We start from the raw sequence: 25,596 nt of genomic DNA on the forward strand, positions 1-25,596 counted from the left end.
TTGACACTTCGGGGTATCACGTTACTTCCGGTTTAACGAATAAAACGGCAAAAATTAATCTGGCGAGAAAAAAAAAAGAAGTGGAGGAAAAAGTAACAATTTTCCACCGCTTCGTGTTATTAATATTCGAATTAAGGATTTGAAAAGCTCGGAAAACACACACACGTATCCATATATATATGCATTATACATGTCTCTAATTATATTTACTCAGAGGATGATTTCGAAATTGGCTATCTGAATTAATTTGACGATATGATAATATTATAAACCGCTAATCTCTGAGAATAATTTGAGTTTCCAGGCTGCCGCTTCCAAGTCCCGTGGTTGAATTAATTAATCTAAAATTTCAATTGGCGCAAACCGTATATATATATATATATATATATACGAACGGGACGGACGAACGAAAACCAGCCAATTATCAAAAGGCAATGACAAACCGGAGATGGCAACGAATCCTCCCGGACTATTTTTCGTCGCCCGAAGAAAGACGCTGTCGTTTGATTTTTGAAAAAAATTCATCGCCAACGCGGCTGGAAACTTATCCCGATTTTTCGAAGACGAAACGAAAACCGTTTCAGCCCCCGTCTCTCGAAACTCTCGCGTCAATTTTCGCCCTTGCCGCGCCACCGCACGAGAATAAAAACAATACGGGGGAATGATTTTTTTCAAACACGGTAGGCACCGACGCCGATTACGCGGGTGGTTCGGGAATGATTATAATCGGCATGAACGGTAGCCATGGAAAAAGGTGCGTAGTCGGAAGGGGAGGGGGGGGGGGGGGGATCTAGACCTCGGAGTAGGATGTCATAATGGGCGTACAGAGGGTGGCGTTTCCCGCGGGAGTGTCTGGATCGCGTAACGTGTCTCGCGGTATATCGCTAAAATGTCGGTGGCGTCTATATCTGGTCTGGGATAAATTTCTGCAACGCGCCACCGCCGCAGAGACGGAGAGGAGAAATAATCCAGAACGTGGTGCGTCGGTTCCCAAGGCCCGATCCGAACCACCGCCATATAACAACCTTCATCACGCGGATCGTTTATGGGACGGTGAGCCCGGAGATTATTAATAGTAATTAAATTCACAGTCCCAGATCAAGAACTGAGCGGTTTAAGGCACTTATTCGCCCGAATGACCGCATTCAATTTATTACACCGAGTGTCTCTACGCTCCGTCGTGATCCGGAATCAAATCTATATATCGAGAGCCGCGAACCAGAAGGGCGTAACCACCGCGCTTCGTCGGTCGACGGATGTATTCGCCTACCGGGACGGGCGCTGCCCTAAGAAATCACGACCGTTTCGAAGATCGAATTCGAAATGTCCGATTTTTTCCGGATTTCAAACGCCATTTTTCTCAGCTTCGAACGACGTCCGAACGTCGAACTCTGGCCGGTGGCCCAGAGTACACGGTTGTCGCGATGCCGAATGACGGAGGACGTAAAAAGTGCATGGAACCGAGACTTCCGAGATACTCGACGCGGAGCCATCGAATTTATTACGCCCGAATATCCAAACTGGTTCATGGAAGTCGCGCGAATTCAGAAATAGCCGTTTGTTAGAGCAAAAGACCAAGTTGGTATAAAGTGGATATATTTAGAGAAGGGATTACAGTCTGGATACCTTCCAAAAGTTTTCATACAGTTACATCTGCCAAAACAATAATAGGGATAATTTTTCACGAAGTTGTTTTGTTTTTTTTTGTTTTTTTTTTTTTTCTGCTATTCTTCCTCTCTTTCTACTCCTCTCGTTTTTGGCAAGGGGTTAATCTATTTTATAGTTTGTCGACACAAAAGAGCCAGAAACAACTCCGCGAATCAGTTTCCCAACGTCGATCAAAGTCCAACTTCGTCCGGCGGATACGAAAAGTGAATGAAACAAAAAAGAGAGACGACTGAATAAATACGGAATACCCGTAAACTCGTACGCGACGGATGAACGTGAATTAACGAACACCCGTTAAATTTTGCACAAATCAACCGCGGATGCACCGTATCGTGACGTGAAATAAGCTGCCACGAATGGAACGTTAATTCAAACGGTCGAAATAAGCGGTTGCGCGACGGTCGCTCGACGATGATGACCGGGCGCGTTGAAAATGGAGGCAAAATTTGGCGAGCCGTAGAGGATGGGGGTATGAAAAATGACGATGCCCATATCGCTTTAAAGTTTTGCAAGAGAAGCTTTTCGAGGGGGTTTCTTTTTGCGAGGTGTGGAAAAGACTGGCGGGTCAAGAGGACAGCGGAGAAAAGATGAGAGGAAAATAGGGAGGGAAAGGAAAGGTGAGGAAGAAGAGGGGTACGGGGTATATGTATCGTTCTGCACTTTGTAGAATTACTGTGCGAAGCTCTAACGAAGCAGAATGCACCTTTATGCTTTATTTTCCGCCGTGAGGTGTTCCCGGATCCCGTCGTCCAGTTAGTCTTTATTTCCCTTTTTGTTCCCAACTTTTTTTTCCCTCCTCTTTATATTTTTTCTTTTCTTCTCTTTTCGGTGGCTTTTTTCTTTTTATTTTATTTTTTTTATTTTTTGTGTTTCTGTTTTTTTTTTCTCTCTCTCTCTAGTTTTTAGTACCCTGCTCCGCTTTTGCGCGAACAACTTTATACCGTACAAGATTCGTTTTTACCTTTTTTTACTTCTCTCTGTGTAAACTATTCTATTCTATCTCTGCAAGTCACGCGCTGAACGCAAACTCCTGGTATAACAACGGCACGTTTCTAGAATCCTTGGTAATTCTCTCGCAAAACTATGGAATAAAAATAAAGATAAAACTACCCTCAAACGGATTAAACTGTTCTCAATTTGAAGAAAAGCCGTGAAAACGGTTTTTCACCGACAATTCTCATGATTTCGCGAATACGTTCGACCGAATTTCAAGCGCCATCGATCTTGATAACCTATAGCTTTCGAAAAATTCAATTTCGAATTCGTAACCAGCGATTCAAAAATCCGGAGAGTACAGAGTTCCATTTTTGCATCTGATCATTTTTGTTTTTTCAATTCGGTTCACCGTTTTGAATTCTTTAAATTTAATGTCAGACTTGTAGACTCGTAATGTTGTAGATTTTTTCATCGAGCTATCTTCTCACCTCTCAGAATGTGACGAAAAGTAACGCGCCTTCGCACGAAGATCAATTCGACGTTAGGTTCCACAAATTCTGGGTATTTTAAAAGGACGTCGAGCTTTTTCCTTTTCATTTACGTCGGCATAAGACACTCACTTTTTGTGTATTTATACGGGGAGTTAAATTCGACGTTCTTCGGGGAGCTGGACGATTTAATTCAATTTCGTTCCAGTTATATATATACGTATACGAAAGCGAGAGAGACGGGGAGGAATTTGTGCCAACGTGACGCGACGCGAGGCACGTTTCAGAGTTAACTTTGACATCAAGTTGACAGTTAAAATCTCTCCCCGCTCGATCCCCATAGGTATAATAAAGATAATCCCTTTGATTAATCCACTCACTATCAAAGCACGAGCTCCGACGACGCGTAACCGCGCGGCAATCAACGTTAGCTAACATTTATTTTCCCTCCAGAGAAAAGGAGTTGACTTTTTTGTTTTCTCTCTATTTTTTCCCTGCAGTCCCTAACTCCGGACGTCATCGACGAATTCGAAAAAAAAAAGAAAAAAAAAAAAACGAAACGAATCACCGGCATCGAAACGTCATCGCTTCGAAATCGCTTCGAAACGAAATTCTACGAGTCGCGTAGTCGGGGGGGGTGGGGGGGAAGGGGGCGTTGGAAAAAAATTCTGTCGGGGAATGTCGCGGGGAGATGATGTGAAAAAAAATGAAAAAAAAAAAAAAAAGAGGGGAAAAAACGAGCGAAAAGAGGTGGCGAGGTACCCGTAGATAACGCAGCAATTCATTACGCCGCACCTATAGCTGATAATTAGATTTTCAAACCATTTTACTAAAGCACCCTTGCCGCGTCGGTGTCGACAGAGCCGCCCGTTCGGGACCTGAGCTTCAGTCTCGGCTGGGGCATAACTGCATTAACCTTTCAACCCCCTCCCTCTGGACGCGAGTGTTCTCGGTCGAAGCTGCGCGTCCAACGAAGCGACACGGGGAACCGGGTGAAGGGAAAAGAGGGGGGAGGGGGGAGGGGGGCGCCACACCGAACCTTAATTATCTTCGATGATTTTGAACGCCTCTGCCAAAACGAATTTTCAGGGCTGATTTCATCAACGAGCGAAGCAAGTGTCGGAACGTTGTGTGAGAATTTATATAGGATGCGTGTACCTACGTGGCGCTCCGAAATGGAATTACCTTATTTATTATCCGATATGGGGAGTCGGAGAATAATGTGGAGAAAAAAATTATGATCTTTTTCTCTTTTTCCACGGCTTTTTGATTCAACGCCCCCTTTTACCTCTTCCCCCCCCCCCCCCCCCCCCTCTTCCGCCCCCTTCGATCCCGGAGAGGTTCCGAAGGGTTCGTTCGAGTTTCGGGAAGTTTTTTTCAACCCCTTTGGGTTTGGGTCGTCGGTTTTCAATACCGAATACCCACCTTTCCCTCGCCATTTTCATCCACCGCCAACAGCCCGGCAACGAGCGGGCACACGGCGGGGGTTAATTTAGTTCGTTAGTTAGATAACAGGCGCTAATAATACGACGCGATTGTCCGTATCAAAGTTCTACCGCGTCGACCAATCAGTGTCGTCTGTCATTAGCGTGACCTTAATTAGCCCCTCAAATACCTATTCGGTAACCGTGTTACAGTATTGAAAGCTTCCGCCGAAATAGTTTGTAATCAAAAATGTAAACGAAATGGTTGCGTTCAAATTGGAGGGGGGGGGGGAAGTTTTCAAGAATCGTTCCAAAAAGCAATCGAAGGCTTCCGATTATTTCGATACTCACCGAATAAAGCGGACTCCTCTTGTCGCAACGACGGAATATACGCCACGTCATAGCGTTGGCATTTTTCGGCGTTAAAATTACCGTAAAAAAAAAGTAGGGGGTGGTAGAAAAAGGAAGCGTGAGTTTATCGTTTCGATTCCAAAGGACTCTAAAATGTTATTTTCTTTGATAATTGGTGGGGTATGACTGCGCACGTTTATCCCTCGAGTTTGAAAACCCCGCTCGGTCGGTTTTTCATTTTATTTGGACAGCGGTAGTTTCTCTCGTCTCTTTACCCCGCTAATCGACTTTTATGTGTGCACAATTTCCATGTCCATTCATCTATCCACGGCGATGTGTATATATATGTGTATATATATGTGTATATATATATATATATATGTCAATCTAATGCAAAGTGGGGCAGAGAAGGGAGGCGGACGGTGCAGGACACGGGAGTCAGTCGAGGATTCCACAGCAGGGAGATGGAAGACCTCGAGTGGCTTTGCTGAAAGCTCTGTTAGCTCTTGGAGATGAGCATGTAAATAGAGTCTGTGGGATATGTGCGTGTGTATAAAGGTATTTATGTACTTCTACTTGCACACACAGGGCCACACACTATAAAACCGAGCTGAATAATTACGAAGTAAACTAGCAGCTGTTTCGAACTCAGCTGCTATCCGAGCAGCGATGTTACACAAGATTCGCGAACAACGTCGATGACGGTGTTTTTTTTTCGTTTTTGTCTTGCAGTTTTTCCGATCGGAAAAATTCTTTTCCAGGAAATCAGCGATGCGTTTTCGTCGGAGAGAGCGCAGCGTCTAATTTTCGACCTCCGTTATAAGAGGGATCAGCGAAAGTGAGAAGATCATAACATGAGATCAATTTTTTTTCTCGGATCAGAATAATCGCGAAAGTCCCGTCATTAAGGATAATCCCGACCACGGTTCAATTTGCCGAAATGTGCACGCATTAGCCGGGTGTGTCGGGATTTCTCGCTTTTTTTTTTTTCTTTCTCTCTCGCTCTTCCTCTCTCTCTCTCTCTCTTCCTTTTCGCGAAGCAGACTCGTGCCACTCCGAGTATGACTAAAAGTGCAATATCATCCGTCGTTTACTCTTATTACAGCTTTGGAGATGGTTCACGATTGGCCACCGAGTCGTTTGAGATCACCCAGACTCATAACCTGTCCGGAGGATTGACGAGGGAAGAGATGCTCTTAATTAAACTGCTGGAAGAGGAGGAACGAGCGAACCCAGACGCGAGTAAAATTCCCATACCATAAGCTAGTTACTTCGTATAAAAGCGACACGATTTTAGATCCTCGATAAATCTTTTCGCCCACTTATATACCGACCATTTACCGCTATGCGCTAGGCGTCAGGGTCAAGTTAATGTCTTCGGATAACCATTGCAGAAGCCCGCTGAAAAAGCGAAAAACTAAATTTTTCCATAGCTCCAAGATTCGCTACGAAAAGCTCTGAATTCTGGTCGTCGAATGATTGAGATAAGTTAAACTACAAAGTTCAGTGACCTACCGATCATCAAAATTGAAGGACATTCCGAAAGTTTTAATTTCAAAAAATCTTTACGGACCATTAAATATCCCGTACCGACCGATATTTCAAAATGCGAACGATCATTCGAAAGCTCGGGGATATCGTTTGGTGACGAATTTCGAACGGTGAAACTTTATCCCATCATTTACCGACCGATTCCGGAAGGACGTCCGCATCCTTCACCATACTGATTGTATAGAAGGAAAAACTAATTCCAATTACTGCGGATCATATTTCAAAAAAGCGTCTATTCCGAAAGCTCTATTTATACCGCTAACCGGCTGAATTGGCGACAAAAAAAAAAAAAGAAAAAGAAAACAAACAAACAAACGAACTCTCCGTCCCTTCCGAACGTAGAAGTAATTTTGAGGAGTGTGAATGATTTTATTTTTATTTTCTTCACGAACCATATATCGTGTAACGTTGAAAAGGTTTGTCTATAAATCGACGAGCATAAAAGGTTGAACATATTTTGTATACTCTACGTGCGTATAATATACATATACATATACATATACATATATACATATACGTATATATATATTCCATGGATGGATATACAGGCGGAGTATACGGATCGTGTGAATTATTCCACGGTTCAAGCAAAGGGGGGTATCTGCAGCCATCACCAGTGGTTTGGTTGGCGAATATAATTTCTATTTTACTGCAGCACTTCATTATACCACTTCAACGCGGGCTGACAGCGACCGCACTGGATGGGAAGTGCCGGAGGTGGGGGTCGGGTGGTCTGGCTCTGCTGGCAGATGAAAAAGAGGGAACTGGACGTGGCAGAACGGAACGGGGTATACATAGAGTGGTCACTGGCCAGAGCCTCGCCGAGAGGTGGGAGAAAACGTACGCTATATGCGGAAGGGGAGAGACGGAGACAGAGAGAGAGAGAGAGAGAGAGGGGAGAACAAGGGGTCACAAATGAGTGGACGACTGGCTTGACCGCGGCAAAATGTACGTACGTACATTGGCTATGTACGCAGCTACCTCATGAGCTTGTGCACGTACACAAGGTCCGTATACAGGTATATAGATATAGATATATATATATATACGCTCGGAGGAGGAGAGGAGTTCGGAGATGGTCAGTATCCAACAAGAATCCGTACGTGTGCTGGTTATGCTCCGGGTTCGGTGGAAACCGCATCTCGGCAAACTGCCGGTAGCCCATACATCAAGGACGACCTCTGAACCTCCACGCGACTCTGGGTGGCTCGCTCGTTGTTTGGTGTTCGCCACCTGGACAGCTACGAGGACGACGCGACGGTACAAGGTTCGCATGAAAAGGGGACGACGCCCTCGTCTCGCCGAATGAACGAACTCCGTCGTACGAGTTCCGGAATCGAGCGTTGATCGATTTCTTTCAAAGTTTTGTCGAATACGCCGATTTTTCGGTAGAAAACGTGAAAATCGTTCAGGGTGTTTGCCGTTAATTCCAACGCAACTAGCAATCAAAGTTCGAATCGTGCAAGAAATGAGGGTCTTCTCGGTCAGTACGACCGAAGAGCATGAATTTTCGCAAACCACAGCCATGAGCTGCTCGGTAAACCAGACTTTGGAATTCTCGTTGGATCCGACCACTCGAGTAATACCATTCCGATGAATATTTCAGGTCGTGTCTAGCGCAAGGCTGTTTGGTGCCGGCTGGTCGGTCAGCTTGTGCTATTGTAAGCTTTCATAGATGTAACGGTAGCTGGAAGTTATGTACTTCGCTGGCCGTTTCCAATTTACGTGAAATGCCGCGTCGGCGGTTAACCGGATTAATTATTATTTTCGATGTACGAAATGAACCGGTCTTTTCGCTACTCGTTCGGACAACGATCGGTAGTCGTTGTTGTTATGCACGGCTCTCTTTCCCGAATCCGCAAAATGACTTTGACACGAGTGTACGTTCAAAAAATATTTTCGACATTCGGTTCCCACGATCGTGCAGGCGGTAAAATTTCGTCGAGCTTTTCCGTCGTTGCGAGAGCTATCGTTTATTGGGGATTGTTAGTGTTTGGTGACTGCTTGCCCGGATCGTTTCGACCTAATATCGTGGAGTGATAAATCAAATCACCGTTTACACTCGGATTCGGATATAATTCAAAATCACAATTAGGTGCTACCGTACTCCGCGAATGATACCTTACATCTGTTACGATTCGATCTTTAATTTCATGTATCGACCGTTCGCTGCAATTAGGCCGATGTAATTTATACTTTCGACAGTTTCGTGGATTCTGAATCCGACACGTGATGAGTTGAGCGTCGAAATGTCCGAAAGCTCTCGGCTTTACATTGCAGGAAAAATCCCCTCCGAATGTTTGATTATAAAAAAAGGAAAAGAAAAAATGTCCAACGAACGAAAATTAATCTGAAAGTCTCAAAAATGAAGTTGAGGGTGTTTTGCCTCACTTTTCTTCGAGGAATGAATAAACGTCCGTACATTTATTCGATTATGTATTTCGGTTCGTTGAGCCGACATTCGGTAAGAGAGACTAAAGATGATAACGTTAAAAAATGTCTCATGGCCTTATTTATTTTTTAGATGAAAAATGCAGCCACGTCCGATCCACGTGCATCGGCATTGAGAATCAGCCAGCCAAACTGTTGGGAAACAAACAAAAAATAGCCGACTATCGTGGTTGCGGTTCAGACGACTTTACACCCCTTAACCACACCCTAAGCTCTCTTGGCATATGGTGCTCTTTTGTTTTAGTCTAACATATTGCTCCCAGACGGTAAAGGGTTGCGGGGAGGTATTAATGTCTGAAAGGGTGTTTACAGGGTTTGCGCTCCTGAGGACGAAAACAAAAAGCTCTTAAATTTTGGTATTTTAATTGTAACGTACCAAAGGATGAAACACTTTCGCAATAATTGATTGCGATAATTTCAAAACACCTCCAACGCAACATCCACCTTTTCTCGCGGGTTGTACCCCCCTTCTGATTCTCAGCCCTTTATTATATCGTCATCGTGTGTGTTCACTGACGTGTCGCAATACGATATAGACGTTGCTTTTATTCTCCTTTTTTTTTTTTTCGTAAGCGACGAGACGGGGGCGACACGACGAGGCTAAGGGACGCCGGGGAGGGAAAAGGAGGGGAAAAAGGCACGAAAAAAAATAGGGAGAGACAGAGAGAGAGAGAGAAAAGAGAGCGAGAAGGGGGGGCCTAGCTTCCATCCCTCGCGCTTACGGTATTTGTAAGCACTTACCCACGGCTTATTGTACACCCAGAACGGTATGTATAGCGACTCCTCTTTCTCCTCATCCCCCCGATACTCTTCCTCTTTGTCGAGGATTTGTAAAACCTCTCCTACCGTTAATTCCTCGGATGGTACCCGACCGCAGCTTTCAACCCCGATATGTATACCGCGGAACGGAGAACCATCAGATTTATCCCCAAATTTCACACCGAATTTCAACGCCCCGACAGCCCCGTCGAGAGAAACGCGCGCGGAAAGGAAGAAAGAAATTATACGCGTCCCCCACCCCCTCCCCCCCTCCAGCCCAGAAAAAAAAGAGAGAAAGGAGCATTATAATCCTTTTTTTTCGCAGAAATGAGGTTTTGAGATTCCAGAACACAAAGTATTTTACTATAACGTATTATATACACAAGGAAAGCTCTCCCTTGATAAATTCTTGCATACTTCATACATACTTTTCCGCCTTGAAAGTGGAGGAAAGCAGAGGTGAGGTGAAAATTTAATTCACGGTTCACCGCTTTTTAACAGCTTTGCTTGCTGCTGCTGCTGCTTCTGCTGCTTCTGCCACTACTGGCTGCTGCTACCAGCCAGCCAGTCTTTTTTCTCGTTTCTTTTCCCTACGGGATGCGACACCCTTCGCGAGCTTTGCACCATCTGGGGAATTCGGTTTTCGCGCAACGATGGATTTTTAAAACGCCTCAACGAACCGAACCCATATAATATTTATGTATGTAACGTCGGCGTTGGATACTTTTGACACTTGCAACTATTCGCCATCTATATCGTTTGAACCTGGTCGCGATTTTCACTTGATTATAAAAAAACGAATCTCGAATTTCTTCGCAACTCTAACGACTGAAAGAGAATTTGAAAAACAATCCAAAATAGCGAAGTCGTTGGTCTTTTCCTTGTTTCGAATTTTCGTCGATATTTCGTCGTCAATTTTGTCCCGTTGCCTAGAGCGAAAAAAAATCTCGCTTTTATCTGAACGTAATTAGAATCTCATTCGAAGAATACACGCGTAGGTATAAAAAAAAAAAAAAAGGTGGTCACTAAAAAAGAGAAACAAAAGGGAATGAAAAATTCTGTTCCTTTGGGAAATAATTCACGCGCGTGAGCGTAACACGCGTGTATCATACAATGTACAACGTACGTATATACGTATGCAACGCGAAAGTATAATGTAAGTACACAGCTGTTAACGTTGCTGGGGTTCTCTGGGTATAAACGTGCGGAATTGGCCTGGACTGCTAACTTTATATTAAAATTAGCGCCAAAAGTACAGGGGATAAGGGCACGCGAGAGAGCCACAAGAAACATACGTGGTGTGTATGGGTATGGTATATTACCTACTGAAAACGGGGTAGCGGATTAAACGACAAGTGTGAGTATGAAGGGTGTGTACGGGGTGGATGAAAAAAAAAAGGAAAAACAAAAGTCAAACGAGAAATCAGTTTCTTTCGAACCGACCGTAAAACCCGAACGCTTCGACCGGTCACCAAGCAAATTTCGTCCGAGAAAAATCCAAAAAACAAAAGATTCTCGTTTCGTTTTTGAATAACGTCCAAACATTTTGGCCCACCCTTTACGTACCATGCCTACAGCAGCTTCGAAACGGCGTCAGAACGAAAAGCTTCTAATTTTCAAGGATTATTATTACTAACCGGCTTTATTTCGACCAGTCGCAGGTTCGGGTTCGGGTTTAGGTCCACGTTAAGACCCCCTCTGTTTTTGCGAGCTCGACTATTATTCATACCTGAAACAGAAGACAAGAATAGGTTGTACAGTTACGACGTTGTGCGTACATTCCGAGGAACATCGTTCAAATTGTTGAGAATTTTTTCAATTTTATATCATTACATACTTTCGTTTTTAGGAAGAAAATTAATCGCCGCACAACTGGAACACCGTTCTTCTTCACTCTTCGGAACGTTAACCGAACCGGGCCAATTTAGTCGGCATGAAAAGCTATCACGTGGTTACAAGATGTAGTGTGTATAATTAACAACGCGCCGACGATATTAGAAGCCGAAGAAATGGTTCTAGAGATTTGTGTGAGTGAAGAAAAAAAAATTTGAAAAATCGTGCGCTACAATGAAACGGGCACGCGGCGGGTCTAATTAAGACGCACGAAGTTACGCTGCGTCGTTAACTTTGCTGCGTTGCTTAACGAAGCGAACGCGGTAATTTTTTCGTCACATACGCGTGCGTACATATTTCTCTTTGATAACCAATTTTTCGAGCTGCTCGATATCGGTGAAAATTCTTTCGACCTTGCGCGCAAGGTTTTCAAACCGAATGAAACTGACGTGAATCGATGAGTTTCCAGGCGAGCGGTGGACTTCAAAGGCGTTCAACCGGAATTGGGATCGGTAATTAGATTGGTTTTTGTTGAAAATTTGAAGGTCGGTCGTTACGGCATTGGATTTTATCTTGCAACGACATGGGAAGTTCTGGAAAGGAATAAAAATGAAAATAATCATGGTTTCGGAATGTTTTATGGTATTAATAGTCTCGGTCTACGACGGTTTTAAACGTTTCGAACGTTTTAAATGCGAGTGGAGCAAATCTGCAGGGCACGTGACCGTTCTAGCGACGGTTTTTGGCACCGGGTAGTACGTGATCTCGTAGTTGGCTTCGTCGTGCATACAAAATTTCAACCTCAACCCGCTTATACCTACCCTTTCTACCCCCGTGAAAGGTAACTGTTGGTTCGTTACGAAAACGCCAGAAACAGTGGAATAAGGGTTGGAATTCCGACTCCGGAGAGTATATATGTATATATACGTGTATAGCTGATGTTTCGCCAAAAACCAGACGGAGTTCAACCAAACACGTTTATTATCATAATTCTTATTAATTATAATTATACACTTTCAAAGTTGTTGTATTTCGAGGGGTTACGGTCTGACCACGCAACGAACTGACGAACGTGCGCCAGCTTTCGATTAGCCGCAGGAAATTTTTTTACCCAACACACATTTTCGTTAATAATCGTTAATATTTATCGGGGAGCGGATGTGTTTTGAGCACCGTTTTTTCCATTTCAAGTTTCACGCCCGAAATCGACCCGTTTGGGTACCGGAAAACAAAAATATCCCCAAAGTTTCCAGCGACACGAAAAATAGATTCTCTTTTTTTGGAAGCCAAATTTTGTTATCCGTCGTGGTGATGGTTCGCGAGGTCCTCAAAAATTTGTCAACTTTACGTATTTTGATTATGCTTTTTCGGATTCATATTTTTCAACAATATTACATTTTTGTCGGTGTTTCAACGGGCGCGACGTAACGAACCGAAGACCTAATTCTTAAGAACGGACGAAATTTCCGTCCATGAATTTCAATGAGATTCAAAATCGTGAAAGCTTATGCTCGTGCCTTTGCGTAATTATAATTTTCGCAATTATTAAGTCTTCCCTATTTCCATGGTAATAATAATTAGGCCCGTATAATGGCACTTGAACTGCTTTGAACAGCGTTAGTGAGGATTCCAGTGTAAATGCAGCATAAAATTGATTGAAGAAGCGAAAAAAAGAAACCGTCGTTCCGCGGACGAGGATTGCAATCGATATCAAGAGCGGTTGTCATGTGCGAGACGCGGAGTCCTTGGAACAGGAATCAAGGCTGACGCGTAGTGCGTTTGTCGCTCAAGGGTCGTTCCTATGCACACCTTTTCGAAAAGTGGAACGTCGTCGGCACGAAGTCATCCGGATAAATATACGAGTCGAAAAAGAGCAAAGCAGATAATTCACCTTTCGACTCGTGAAGAAAGGTCAGTTATGTACCTGAAATTTATCACTAGCCAGGGACTGCAATGTGGGTTTTCCATCGCAAGGTGATTTTCAGGTCAATTTTCGGAAGGCTTACACTGCTTGATTTCGAGTTACCGGGAGTTCAGCATTCCGAACACAACCCTCATCTTGTTCGTATTTGTGTTTATTTCTCTTGCGGTTTATACTATGCACATTTATATAACACACAAGCGCAAACAAAGCGGCTAACGAAGTTCAACCGACAAAACAACCACGTGTATTCTAGCTTCTATTCCTGGAAACAGGACGATTAGAACTGACGTCAGCTCTGATGAGGAGAACTTTAGCGAGTCTACAGTTTCATTTCCAAACTAACAAGTCAGATTAGGAAATTCATTAAACGTTTTTGATCGACTGCAGATCGATATCGGGAAATTTCGTACCGCGTGCACGTGATATTTTTCGGCTTCCGAGCACTGAAATATCTAGTGTGTAAATTTCCCTTATCTTCTCCCTTCGTAGAAGTAAAAAAATTTATTCGCGATATTCGTTGTCTAGTGAATTTTTTCAAAGTGAGACCAAGATTACAGGTATACACAGCAGGTAACCTCTTGATAATATCCAGAGTTTCTGCATCTGCTTATTTTGCTCCTGCAAACAAGCACTTACACGTTCTCGTTCGTCTTGCAGGAGTTGCTGCTGCTGCTGCTTCTGCGTCTGCTTCTACTGCCCGACCACCTAATATACCTATCTCAGCAATCTGACGTCTAATCTTGAGTCGTGTTTACTATTCAGGAGGGCAACCGTCGCTCACAGAGTGCTAATATCCCCACCTCCTTGCCTCGGTCCTTCAACTCCCGACGCTAACGTAACGTTTTCGAACGCGAACCGCAGCTGATTATATTCCGGTGGAAAATTTGGCGTCCAATAATTATCGGACGACTAGGCGCCGACGAAAAGTACTGCTAATTCGATTACAACAATAAGTACGAAACGAGGTGTAACCTCTCCTATCTGAAAATACAGTGTAATTTTCCAGGTTTAATTTCAGCAAGTTCCGAAAATTCCCAGAGGATTTTCCTTACACACCATAATTTTGTCGGTCCGCGCGGTGGAAATTAAGAACAATTATACAATACGTACAGGTATACAGAGCCGCTCGGAGGAAGGAAATTTTAGATGAAAATTAGAAATATGTATATACCTGTATATCTGCTCTACAATACAATTATAGGGATCTACGGAGGGTTATCCCGCTGGTACGTGAAAATACGGTTTCCTTCAGGACGAGGAATCCGCGCGGTATAATTAACGAGGTTGACGCCTATGGTCGACGGAAACATTATTTTCAAGCTCACCGACTGTAATACGCACAGGTGAGAGAGAACTCCGGAGAATTTCGAGCTGCTCCCAAGGGAGGAAATCGTAGATATATCTGTACCGGCGACTCGGATGTACGGGTGTGGACCAATCCGAAGTTTACCTCGAATAAAGCAATCCGCATCAGACTTCAATTTCTCTTCTCAATTCGCTCTTGTATCAAACCGATGTGGAATCAATCTCTCGAAGTTTTGTTCGACGAAAATCAATTATTATATACCTACCCACAATTACCGAGCGAATAAATTTGTGAGAACAGAAAATTTATACACAAACTTGCGAATAAGGGACTCCAAACTCGCCCTTGATGAGCGTCATTTTACAATTTCACTTTGAAATGTGTCATGAAATATTAATGAACGATTAAATTTTCTCACTCGTTAGAATGTACGGAACTTTTCATTTTACCACCGAACTCGAATAGTTAATTTCATTTCGTTAGTAAATTTTGATTTTCTTAAGAAAACTTATTCCATTATCCGTATTGAGAAACGAATTTTCGAACCTGAAACAAAATACAGCTGCATTTTCAACAAATTTGGTTTACCTTTTTAAAGGTCGACTCTACAGCAGTGCATGTATTCTTATTTTTGTTTATAGGTTACGACCTTTTTCTCACCCTTCGATATAATTACATGATTTGATTACAGAAATGAGAATATTTCCTAAACGCACTGTATTCACAGAATTCTAAAATTGAAAAGAAATTATAAGGGTGCTTTCAAAATACAGAATATGTATTTGCATTGGTAATTATTGCGCGACCCTCTGCAAAGTAGGTAGGTATATATAGCGATGTACTCGAAGGGCAGCAGCAAAGATAAATTTCTCTTTTAAAGAGTGGATTCCATTATGTATAGTATCAGCGAAGTCAATGTTATACATATACATATATATATATACGTATATATATACGTATATTCTATGAAGATGTAGAGAAAAAGAGGGCGAGGAGGGGGGTGGGGGGGGGAGGGGAGGTAAGGGTGGGTATAAGACCGAACTGCAACTGCTACCGACCCTACTCGACGATCCCTTTGTCACGGAGCGGCACGGGGAGGACCACATCCCAGGGGTTAAATAGCGCAGGAGTTTCTTGAAAGGAGGGTTATGAGGTGAAGGGCCACGGGTTCTCCGAGAGTCGTGGAAAACTACCCCTAAAAAATATCAGAGGACAAAGCTCCATTTGATTTTTTATTTTTTTAATTGATCGACTCGGGCTTGCTTGAATTATCAAAATGCGACCCTCAAATTATTACTCGGAGAAGAAATAAAAAACAACAACGACGAGGGGCCGTATACATATGAGAGCTGGGAATACGAATAAATATAATAATTTTCGAGATCTAATTGGTATTTCGAAATCAAACTTCAAAACAGGCGGAGAAAATTTTGAAATTCACGAGATATGGGTAATCGTTTTTACCATCCACTAAAAAACTGGTGCAACATACGTACAACGTGACGTCGCGGGGCGACGAGCGCCCGCAATTCCGGTTGGAAATAATAAATGAAAAGAAAAAATGACGGTGAAGTCGGTGACACATAGACACGAGGTGGAGGAGGGCTGCAAATAGAGACAAAGGCACGAAGGTGTGACGTGATGCGTTTGAGAGGGGGGCGGGGGGTGGATGAGATTAAGGGTTGCTTGCGAAACGACGGCAACGTGAGTCGGGGCGTTGGTTTAGCGCTGATGTAAGTAGGGTGGTTCATTTCCCCAGTAGGTATAATAGAGACGGAGAGGCAATCTTTCCATCCCATGCACATTCTACGGGGTGCGTAGCGTAGAGAGAAACCTCTCTATATATATATATATATATATATATATATATATATATATATATATGCGACATGTATATAAATGTACACTGTATATGTACGGCAGGGTGAGATATATAGATATCTACCTATCTACCTCTCCTTATACTTGTGCCGCAGTCAAGACCTTTCTAATCTACAGAGGAACCCTTTCAGCTTTTAGGGCCTGCCGCGCAAACACGAGATTTGAGAATTTCTCACTACGTATAGAGGTATGCTTCGTATAACTGTCGCGGTTGCGATACCCCCGCCTGAAAATCTCTATCTAAGCGGCTAGACTCTCGCAAAATATGCACAAAAACTATCTCTGCGTTCGTCGAATAGCTGCGGAAAAATAAAGGTCATCGTACAATTTTTCGCAAAAAAGTTCAGACCTAGAAATAAAAATACGGACGTTTAAGAAATCATGAAGATTTTTCGCTCAAATTTGAAGTCATGATTGAAAATAATTGACGAGATGAGAAGGATAGAATGAGAAATTTGAAAGTTGGGAATTCATAATTCCAAGGGTCTGTTCAAAAATTCAAATAATTTCGCGAACTTTGTAGTAACTTTCGTTTATACCACAAAGGTAAATGAGACAGGAATAGGTATAATGTTTCTCTGAAAAACATAAAGTCTCGAAGGACGTCCTCATCGAGTTCCTGAAAGCTCTAGAAAAAAGCGTAATGGCTTCTACTGCAGCATATATACCTATATATAAATATGAATTCCCCCTCCCCCTCTGGAATATTATTAGAATGAATGGTTGCAATTTTCACATTTGCACCCTAAAACACACACACCAAAATAAAAAAAAAGGAACGAAAAAGAACGGCTATAAATTTCCGAATCAAACCATCCCTCAACTAAATCACCCCCTACGCTCATCTCCATCTTCTCTCAAAAAAGCTCCCACATGTATCTCCCTGAGAAAAAAAAAAAATCATCGATAATCAACCACCGACGTACGACCGCGCGCAAATTATCCGCTCAAATCCGAAAAAAAATCCAAAATCTGAAAATCGATCAGCAAAAATCAATAAAAATAACTTCCACAAGAAAAAAGCATTGGGTAGTATTCGGATTCTTGTGAAATTTTTACTCGCAGATCGGTATTTTCTTGCTCTATTATGTGAATTTATTCGGACGAAACCAAGTCAAGGGTGTGTCAAGGGCACACGAAAAGCTATGCTGGTACGCAGAATCGAGGGGTATGGGGGTTTACCAGTGCATACCTATATTTGTACATATACGTGTGCACCATATACAAAGGCATTGATGAATAATAATTATCGAGTGGTGTACTCGAAACTAAAACAACAAACTAATCATGCGATCCTCGGCTTGAATGGAATATTCAAAGGGAGCGCGCGCGCGAGGGGTGGAATTGCATTTAACAAACAGTTTGAAGAGTAATACCGAAACTAAGGGGCAGAAAGGTATAGCCACACGCAACGCCGCTTCAAGATCGTAAAAATAAACACGGACCGATCTGACTTGATATGGTATCCCGGGAAAAGGGGCTAGTAGGGGGAAGAAAAAGGGGGTGAAAATTCGCGGTAAGGGATCCCATCGATTGAGGAGAAGAGTTATACGTCTTTCAGAAGGACTTATGGTGCTCGTACTGCTCGGGTAAATACCTATGTAAGTTACACGTATATACACATGTATGTGTATGCTCACGTAAACATGTATAGATATATATATATATATATATGTATTATACATATATAATATATACGGGATCCTCGGCAGTAGCGGGAACCGCCGGGTCATTACGCGGGGGAAATTAGGAACGGAAACCGGTGCGGTATATATATACCATGGATGGTGGGCAAGGTCGATTGGGGAAATTATTTAATGAAAAGAAATTGCAACCCCTCTCGTGCACACGATTCCAGAAAAAGAGCCGGAGAAAAGTAATAAAAGTAGAATAATACGGAATGAAATAAAATGAAATCTTATACATTGTTATCTCTAGCATACTAATGATAATAATAATGAGAATGGACGATCGAAAAATATAAGAGCACGCCGCTGTCGATTTTTTTAGGGCGGACAAAATTTTCACAGAAACTTCACCGTTGCGGATACCAAAAATCACTTACTATCATCTCGTATATTTTCATTTTACACGAAGATACACAACTCAGTCGGCAAAGTAAAGATGAAGTATAAAAAAAAAATACTAAAAACAAAAAATAAAAGCATTTCGTTGCAAATTCAGAAATAATAAGCGCGTGGGGAGTCGTCAGACTGTGCGGAGATCCCAGAGTTCGTGTTTTTTTTTTTTTTCTTTTTATTTTCGAAACGCCTTTTCCTACCCTGTTTTTTCTCAACCATGCGTTATTACTATCATCATTATGATTATTATTATTATTATTTTTTACTTGCAAAGTGCAGGAAAAGGAAAATTCACGTCGGCATAAAATATGTACGCTGGTTCCCGTATCGCGTAGGATACCTATAGCAGTATTTTCGATAAACCAACAGGTTTTTTTTCTTCATCTTTTTGGAGCGGGTTGAAAATCTGGTGGGAAAAAGTACGCCGGGGGACGCGAGGAGCCGGATCGGAATTACGGAGCGACCGTTACGCGGCGAAGGGTGAACACGAATCGTCAAACCTTTCGTTCGAGGCCGCGTGTTCAACACTCGGACGTTCAGACGTCAGAGTTTCCCGCCTAACGGGGATTTTGATCCGAAGTGACGTTCGCCTTCGGAATCGCGATCCGCGATCCACCTCATTACCAGTACCATTACCTGCGCGAGTGCAATAAACACACGCCTACCGACTTCGTCGGACATGAAATGCAGATATTGCATTCGGAGTAAACGTTCCTATGAAATTCATGAAATCGTGACCGCGTGCCACGGCTCATCGTTCCTATCATCGTCAAGATTTCACAGGAGGGATCGCGCACGTAATAGAACCTACGGAATATGCCGAAGCTCAATTGGAAATTGTGTAATATACCGCAAAACTGACGTTTCTGTTAATTAGAATGCTAAAAGTCTGGCGTTTGACGGACTACGCCCGTGTAGATTGAATGCGGAATATTTCCTTTGATGAATAATTATTACTGGCTGGGTCTGATCTTTTGGAAATGATGTTTTTGAAGAGACAGGGAAAAAAAGGGACGTCTGGCCTTCCGCGAGATTCGACGCTGAGAAGCTCGAATGCTCCAATCTGTTGCAACAACATCCTATCTTCTTTCTGATGTTGGTTTTGAGAGGAGTAAGATGAGAAGGAGAGGGGGGTTCGCTCGGGTGGGTTTGATGTGTAGTGGTATATATACTTATATATATATATATATACAGTAGGCGGAAACACGCCTTGAGAAAACTCTCAATATTTATTCAACACACGGAAAAATCAGTACGACGTAAAAATACAAATCTGTGCACCCTAATCATTGTTTACTTTAGTTTTTCCTCCGCTCGCCAAACCGTACGGTGTTTCACGTTGCCCCATAGTTTTTTTGTCTGCAGAAAAAAAATTTGGAAAATCGAAAAACTTTCCGGGATACTGTTCTCGACGGAAATTCGGTTCGAGGAGCCGATCCGGTCTCAGATTAGGTCACCGACAATGCTCTTGACGATGAAAATATAACGATTCGTATCGAGTCGAAAACAGAACACGGTGTAACACGTGGATGCAGATACGTGTAGGAGTTCTATAATAATCTTCAAAGAAACGCGTTATCATCGTTGTTCCCTGTTTTATCTAATTGTAAGGGTGGTTAGAGCGGAACACCCTGTAGATATTTGTTGATATATGTATATACGTGCGTACACTCTATTGATGCAGGCAGCAAGTGTACCAGAAAAAGGGACTCAAAGAGCGACTTTTGTATGTATCTATAGAGGGGAGAGAAATCGAGCTGATTAAACCGTCCTCATGTGTACTCAACGCACACACACACACATATGTACGCGTACACACGGTGAGGTGAATCATATCTATTTAAGGGGATCGTCGAAACAAAGAGTAACGAAAAAAAAAAAATTTCAAAATCAAGATAAACAAGTATCCGAGAAGCTCATCCCGGTAATTATGAGTGAAAGTGACGCCACGCAACGAGGACGCGCAATATCAAACAGCACCCTAATTGAAACGCACACTTTTCAGTTTTTATAATTAGCCGAATATTTGAAAATGAAAATATTTCTACGGTTTCATCGTACACGATTCGGTTTTCGAAACGAGGATTGGAAACGTACGGATTCGCGTTCAATTTTTTTCTCTGCTCTTTTTTTCTTGTAATTTCACAAGTTTGAAAGTTTTTCACATAGAAAATCTTATCAAACGCGCCACCGGGACAAAAGCACGAGTCACTTCGTTTTCTCGCATTCTTTCATTCATCGAGTAGAGAAAGAAAAAAATAAAAGTATGTGGAGAAAAAAAAAAAAAAAGATCAAGGACAAGGATTTTTTATTATTTGATTTTTATTTTTTTTTTTCAACAAACGACGGAGAGGTAGTAAGAAAAATGGGTCGGAAGTTGCGCGAAGGGGCGTAAAAAAAAAAGGGAAAAATGAGAAGAGAGGAAGGGAAAACCAAGAAGCGGAAAGCGAGAAGGACTACGCGTCAGGACGAAAAGGAGACAAAACGGTTCATCGGGCGCGCGTTCGCCTAACTGCGTTACTCGGGGTGCCATCAATTTTCTCGGTAAGATTCTGCGGGGACTGTGCGCAGAGAAAACTGGTCCAGATTTTCCTCTTCGTCTTGTTCCCCCTCCCCCTTTTTCCGTTTCTCTTTCCCCCTACCTCTCTTTTTTTTCCGGTTCCGGTTTGTTGACGATGACGCGCTCGCGACTCGGTGATCACTACGGTTTATATCTCGGGCTGTAATTTTCTTTTTTTTCTGTTTTTTTTTTTTCTGCTTTTTTGTTCGCGAACGAATGAAGGAATATAGGAGAGCTCGAGGCCCTAGGAAATTGAAAAGTGTTTGTTAAATTGAAAAGGGAAATTTGACGCGTTCTCGTTGCTTTGTTGTTTTCACCCTATTACGGCACTCGATCTTCGTAATCTAGACTCTTCTGGTTCGAATAACCAGAATGGTTTGAATTGATTAGAAACGATTCGGGAACGCGTGGAAACGAATCTATTCAATAGGGTGACAAAACATATCGCTAAAATTTCGTCTCCATTTCCGTTTCGCGAAATAAATTCACTTCGTAAAATCGCAATTCCGATGACATAAATTACAAAATCAGAAGGCGGAAGAAGTACCCTGAAAAAACTTGTTTTTCATTGATTTTTAAAACGTACACTCGAACCGTAACGGTAAGTGCAGCGGCACCGGTGGCGTTAGTCGGTTCAGATCGTATTTTATTGAAATGGGACCATAATTAGTTAGAATAAGGAAAGATAAAGCGTCATCGTTAAGTAAGCGTTGCAATAAATGTAAATCAGTGGCACTCGCGGAACCGTTAATAATTCGAATTTCCAGCCACCCCTTCGGATCCCCTGAATTTTTCCTCCTTCTCTCCTTTTCACAGTTCATCAATTTTTCGAGCGGAATGTAATTTTTTTATTTTCGCTGAGTTTCGCGGGAGGCGAAGATCGAAGAATCGCCGTGGGTTGGACGGGGGTTGATTCGAGGAGAGACTAAAACAGTCGTTTTCGGTAGGTAATTCAGTTGTACACTGCGGGGGACCGTTCGCTCGTCTGCAGATATTTCTGCGGCTGAAAACCGCGAGCGACGGGATGATACGGACCGAAGGGGATCGTACGCGTCTGGCGAATGGGTGGGTGGGGGGGGGGGGGGGGGAAGGGTGCTGGAAAACCCGACGGGCTAAAACAGAGGGGACGATCATAACTATCAAAACCAGCGACTGGCGTCATGACACTCCCCATTACAATCATAACGCTTGTTTTGTCATTTGTCGCCGTTAGCGGTTCTATATCGTGATACCCGCAACCAACCGACGACTACCCCCGCGATAATTGACAAAAAATAATCAACAATAGCTCCTGAGATTACCCGAAGAACTTCATTTTCCCCGTAAGCGATATATACTCACTTTTGGCAAATGATTTTCTCTGACCTTGGAAGACGAGGTCGGTTGAACAAAACAAAAATTAAAAATCACTCAGATTTCTTCTGTTCAATGGAACGGCGAGCTTTCATTGCCCGTGTATATAACATAAGGTAGTGAGCATTTGGTACGAGTGGAACGTTGATAAGTGTAAAAAGTAAAAGGTAAAAGATGGGCGATCGAGGACCCCGTGTCAGCCATTGTCTGCCAATGGTCGATGTATTTTCTTTATACGAGTCTAATAAAAGTGGTCCGCGGGGCGGTGTTATGTCAACTGGGTTATACGTGACGGCGATTGATTACCGATAGCCAACGTATCCGGAAATATCTGAGGATAGGGTAACTGATTCGACAGAACAACGTGCCGGAAGATCACCGGAGAAGGGACGAAGAGTGACGCGAAAACGATGAAAAAATAATAACGGCCTCCGAAAAGACGCGCGAGACGAGCCCAAGAGGAAATTTCACTCGCGCTGAAAATATACCATACAAGTAAAAAGCTCAGCGCGCTTATCATTATTATTATTTCACAGCGATCACGAAGGATTGATAAGCTCTTTTTCTTTTCTCGTTTGCAAAATAGCGGGGAAAACTACGAAAGATAAAATTGACGATGCAAGAATTAGGTGCGCCACTCGAGCAAGATGGAGCGTATGAATGATAACGAGATCGAAAGAATTCAATCGAAGCGGTACGCAATGATCGAAATATAATTCTGTCCGTTCGAGTGCAAGTAGTCGAGTCGAATACTCTGCCATTCGTACAGTATACCGAGTATTCCGAACAGACGAGTTGCTGGACATGTAAGTAGGATTATAAATAAGATATTTAAAAATGTCTCTTGAGGATGCGAATTTTTTTCTTTTTCATTCAAAGTAGGCCAATCATTTTTCGCCTACCTAAACTTTTGACTATCTTTGCGTTTCGTTGACCGCCTTCACTTCCTTCCTTATCCTTTATTTGGTTGAAAAAAAAAAAAAAAAAAGGGAAAGGGAAAGGGAAAGGGAAAAGAAAAAAGGAATGCCTCGCGACGACGTTTGAAGGGCACAGTGGGTTCTTGAGGGCGCGGGGCAGTCGAGTGGCGTGATTACGGGGATGGTTGTTAAATAAACTGTAGCTTTTATATGCGGAACAGAGTCCAATTGCCCGTTACCCGGGCGGGAAATAAGCGAGCTACGAAAAAATAAAAAAAAAAAACAAAACAAAAGGAAAAAAAAAAAAAAGAAAGCGGAACGAGTTAGCTGGCATCAAGGCCAACTTGGCAGAACATTGCTTGCTCGCTGCGTAAAACGTAAAACGTAAAACGTAAAACGTAAAATGTAAAGTGTTCCAACGGAAACTCGTTGACAAAAGAGAGGGAATATAGCTGCGGGAACCTGGAAGCGTGCGACAGCTACTATTAGGAAAGGGGGGGGGGATACATTCAGCCCTCAGGAGTAAAAGTTACCAACAGCTCTTTGTTACGTGAAGCTCTGGAGTCCTACCAGTTTTAACTGCAAAACAGGGCAGTGGCCGACACTGCCAGGCGAAGAGATATACATGTATAACGGTCTTTATGGGCATTTTTGAAACGCGTAACCACGTCACGCCCACCGTGACCATGAATCGGAGTGACGTAATTGTACGAATCCTGGAGGGACATCGATATCGTGACCCCGCGTCTTCATATCACGGAGTCGAGACAAGAAAAAGAGCGAATGGAAAAACGAGATTAAGGAATCGACGCTTATTGCCACTTGGACCGGGTCTCTTATGAAAGAATTTCGCCTCCTACTTCCCGATATCTCTCTCTCTATCGAGAGAGAGAGAAAGGGAGTATAACCGACGATATGAGTCTTCGGGTTTCGAGCAATGCAGATAGGGTATACATATACGGCGTCGCAGTTGAAAGAGTGTACAGTTCCGGTGTTCGTGTTGCAAAGCCAGCTGCTGCTGCTGCTGCACTACAGAGAAGAGCGTCTAGCGTCGAGTGGCGAGAGCCGACTGCACGGTACGGAGTTTCACAGAGCGGGATGAACCTGTCGGGGTGGTAGTTCGGCGAAGAGGGGATGAAGTAAAGAGGGCGGAAAAGAGGAAATCTGGGACTACGTTCGGAGCTCGATGCACACGGGGATGGAAAAAGGGGGCGTAACGACGCCTTGTCGCATGCAGAATCACCACCCCCGATAACCGCGATAAAACGACGCCATTACCCCCAAAATGTCTGACCCGCAATAGAACTAGAAATATTTTCAGAGAATTTCTCACAATTATTTTTCCCGGGTGATTCAGACCTAATTAGCTTGTAACGAACTTTTTTCTGTAAGTTCGCAACGGTGATTTTGTGCGGGTGCCGGTTTTTCGGCGATTCGGTTTTTTGTTTTTTTGCACAATAGAGCGCGAGGTGTTATATTTGCCGGGTGTTACGCACCTGCGAGAGGATAAGGCCCCATCGCGGTTATCGGGGGGGTAGGGAAATGTAGGTTGCAGCTACCGAGGAGTTTGAATTTTGCGATGATCGGGTTTGCATCGGAGCCCTGCAGAGTGCCACGGAGTGGCACATAATCAATCATGGAATCTATTAGCGAGGCACCACTACAGCGCGCCGCGTCTGATTAGAATCACAATCGTCCTCTACTCCTTCGTATCTAGCGTAATAGGGTGATACCGATGCTGCCGTTGATGCTGTGAAAGCACCGTACCCTATATCAGCTATATGTGACGTGATGCGATGCAACGCTACCGGAACGACATTTCCTGGATGTATAATGCGCCCACATTTAGCCGTGTGACATACGTTAGTGTGCAGCGGGGGTCTGTACGTGTGAATAAATACGTGTGAATTTGGATCGTGATCGTGCAAAAATCAATTCGGGTTATTATTCATTTTGAGTGACACGTTAGATGGGTCGTATCTACGAAGAAGTTCATCTCTAATTTATTCATTCCTTATTTTCGAACAGATGATGAAATATCGAATAACGTGCAGGAGACCGCGTTCGTGCACACTGGACAAAACGATGGAGGTATCTCAAAAAATCACGGTTG

The 25,596-nt window shown here is 43.1% G+C and overlaps 1 protein-coding gene across 3 annotated transcripts in view; it reads right to left on the reverse strand.

Annotated features, from left to right (window-relative positions):
- The window catches only part of LOC105689477 (semaphorin-2A), a 232,362-nt gene that overhangs the window by 114,639 nt on the left and 92,127 nt on the right, over positions 1 to 25,596 (reverse strand). For 2 of the 3 annotated variants that reach the window (XR_007277198.1, XM_048651053.1), the window contains exon 1: positions 11,266 to 11,357. The exons of the other annotated variant lie outside the window; for it this stretch is intronic. Coding sequence is in view for 1 of the 2 variants with exons in the window: in XM_048651053.1 (XP_048507010.1) it covers positions 11,266 to 11,355 (90 nt within the window). In the remaining variant the exon portion in view is untranslated. Of the gene's footprint in view, positions 1 to 11,265; positions 11,358 to 25,596 lie in introns of those variants that run through there. 3 annotated transcript variants of the gene reach the window in all.

The sequence above is a fragment of the Athalia rosae genome, chromosome 2 (genome assembly GCF_917208135.1).
Source record: "Athalia rosae chromosome 2, iyAthRosa1.1, whole genome shotgun sequence".
NCBI classification, from domain to species: Eukaryota; Metazoa; Arthropoda; class Insecta; order Hymenoptera; family Athaliidae; genus Athalia; species Athalia rosae.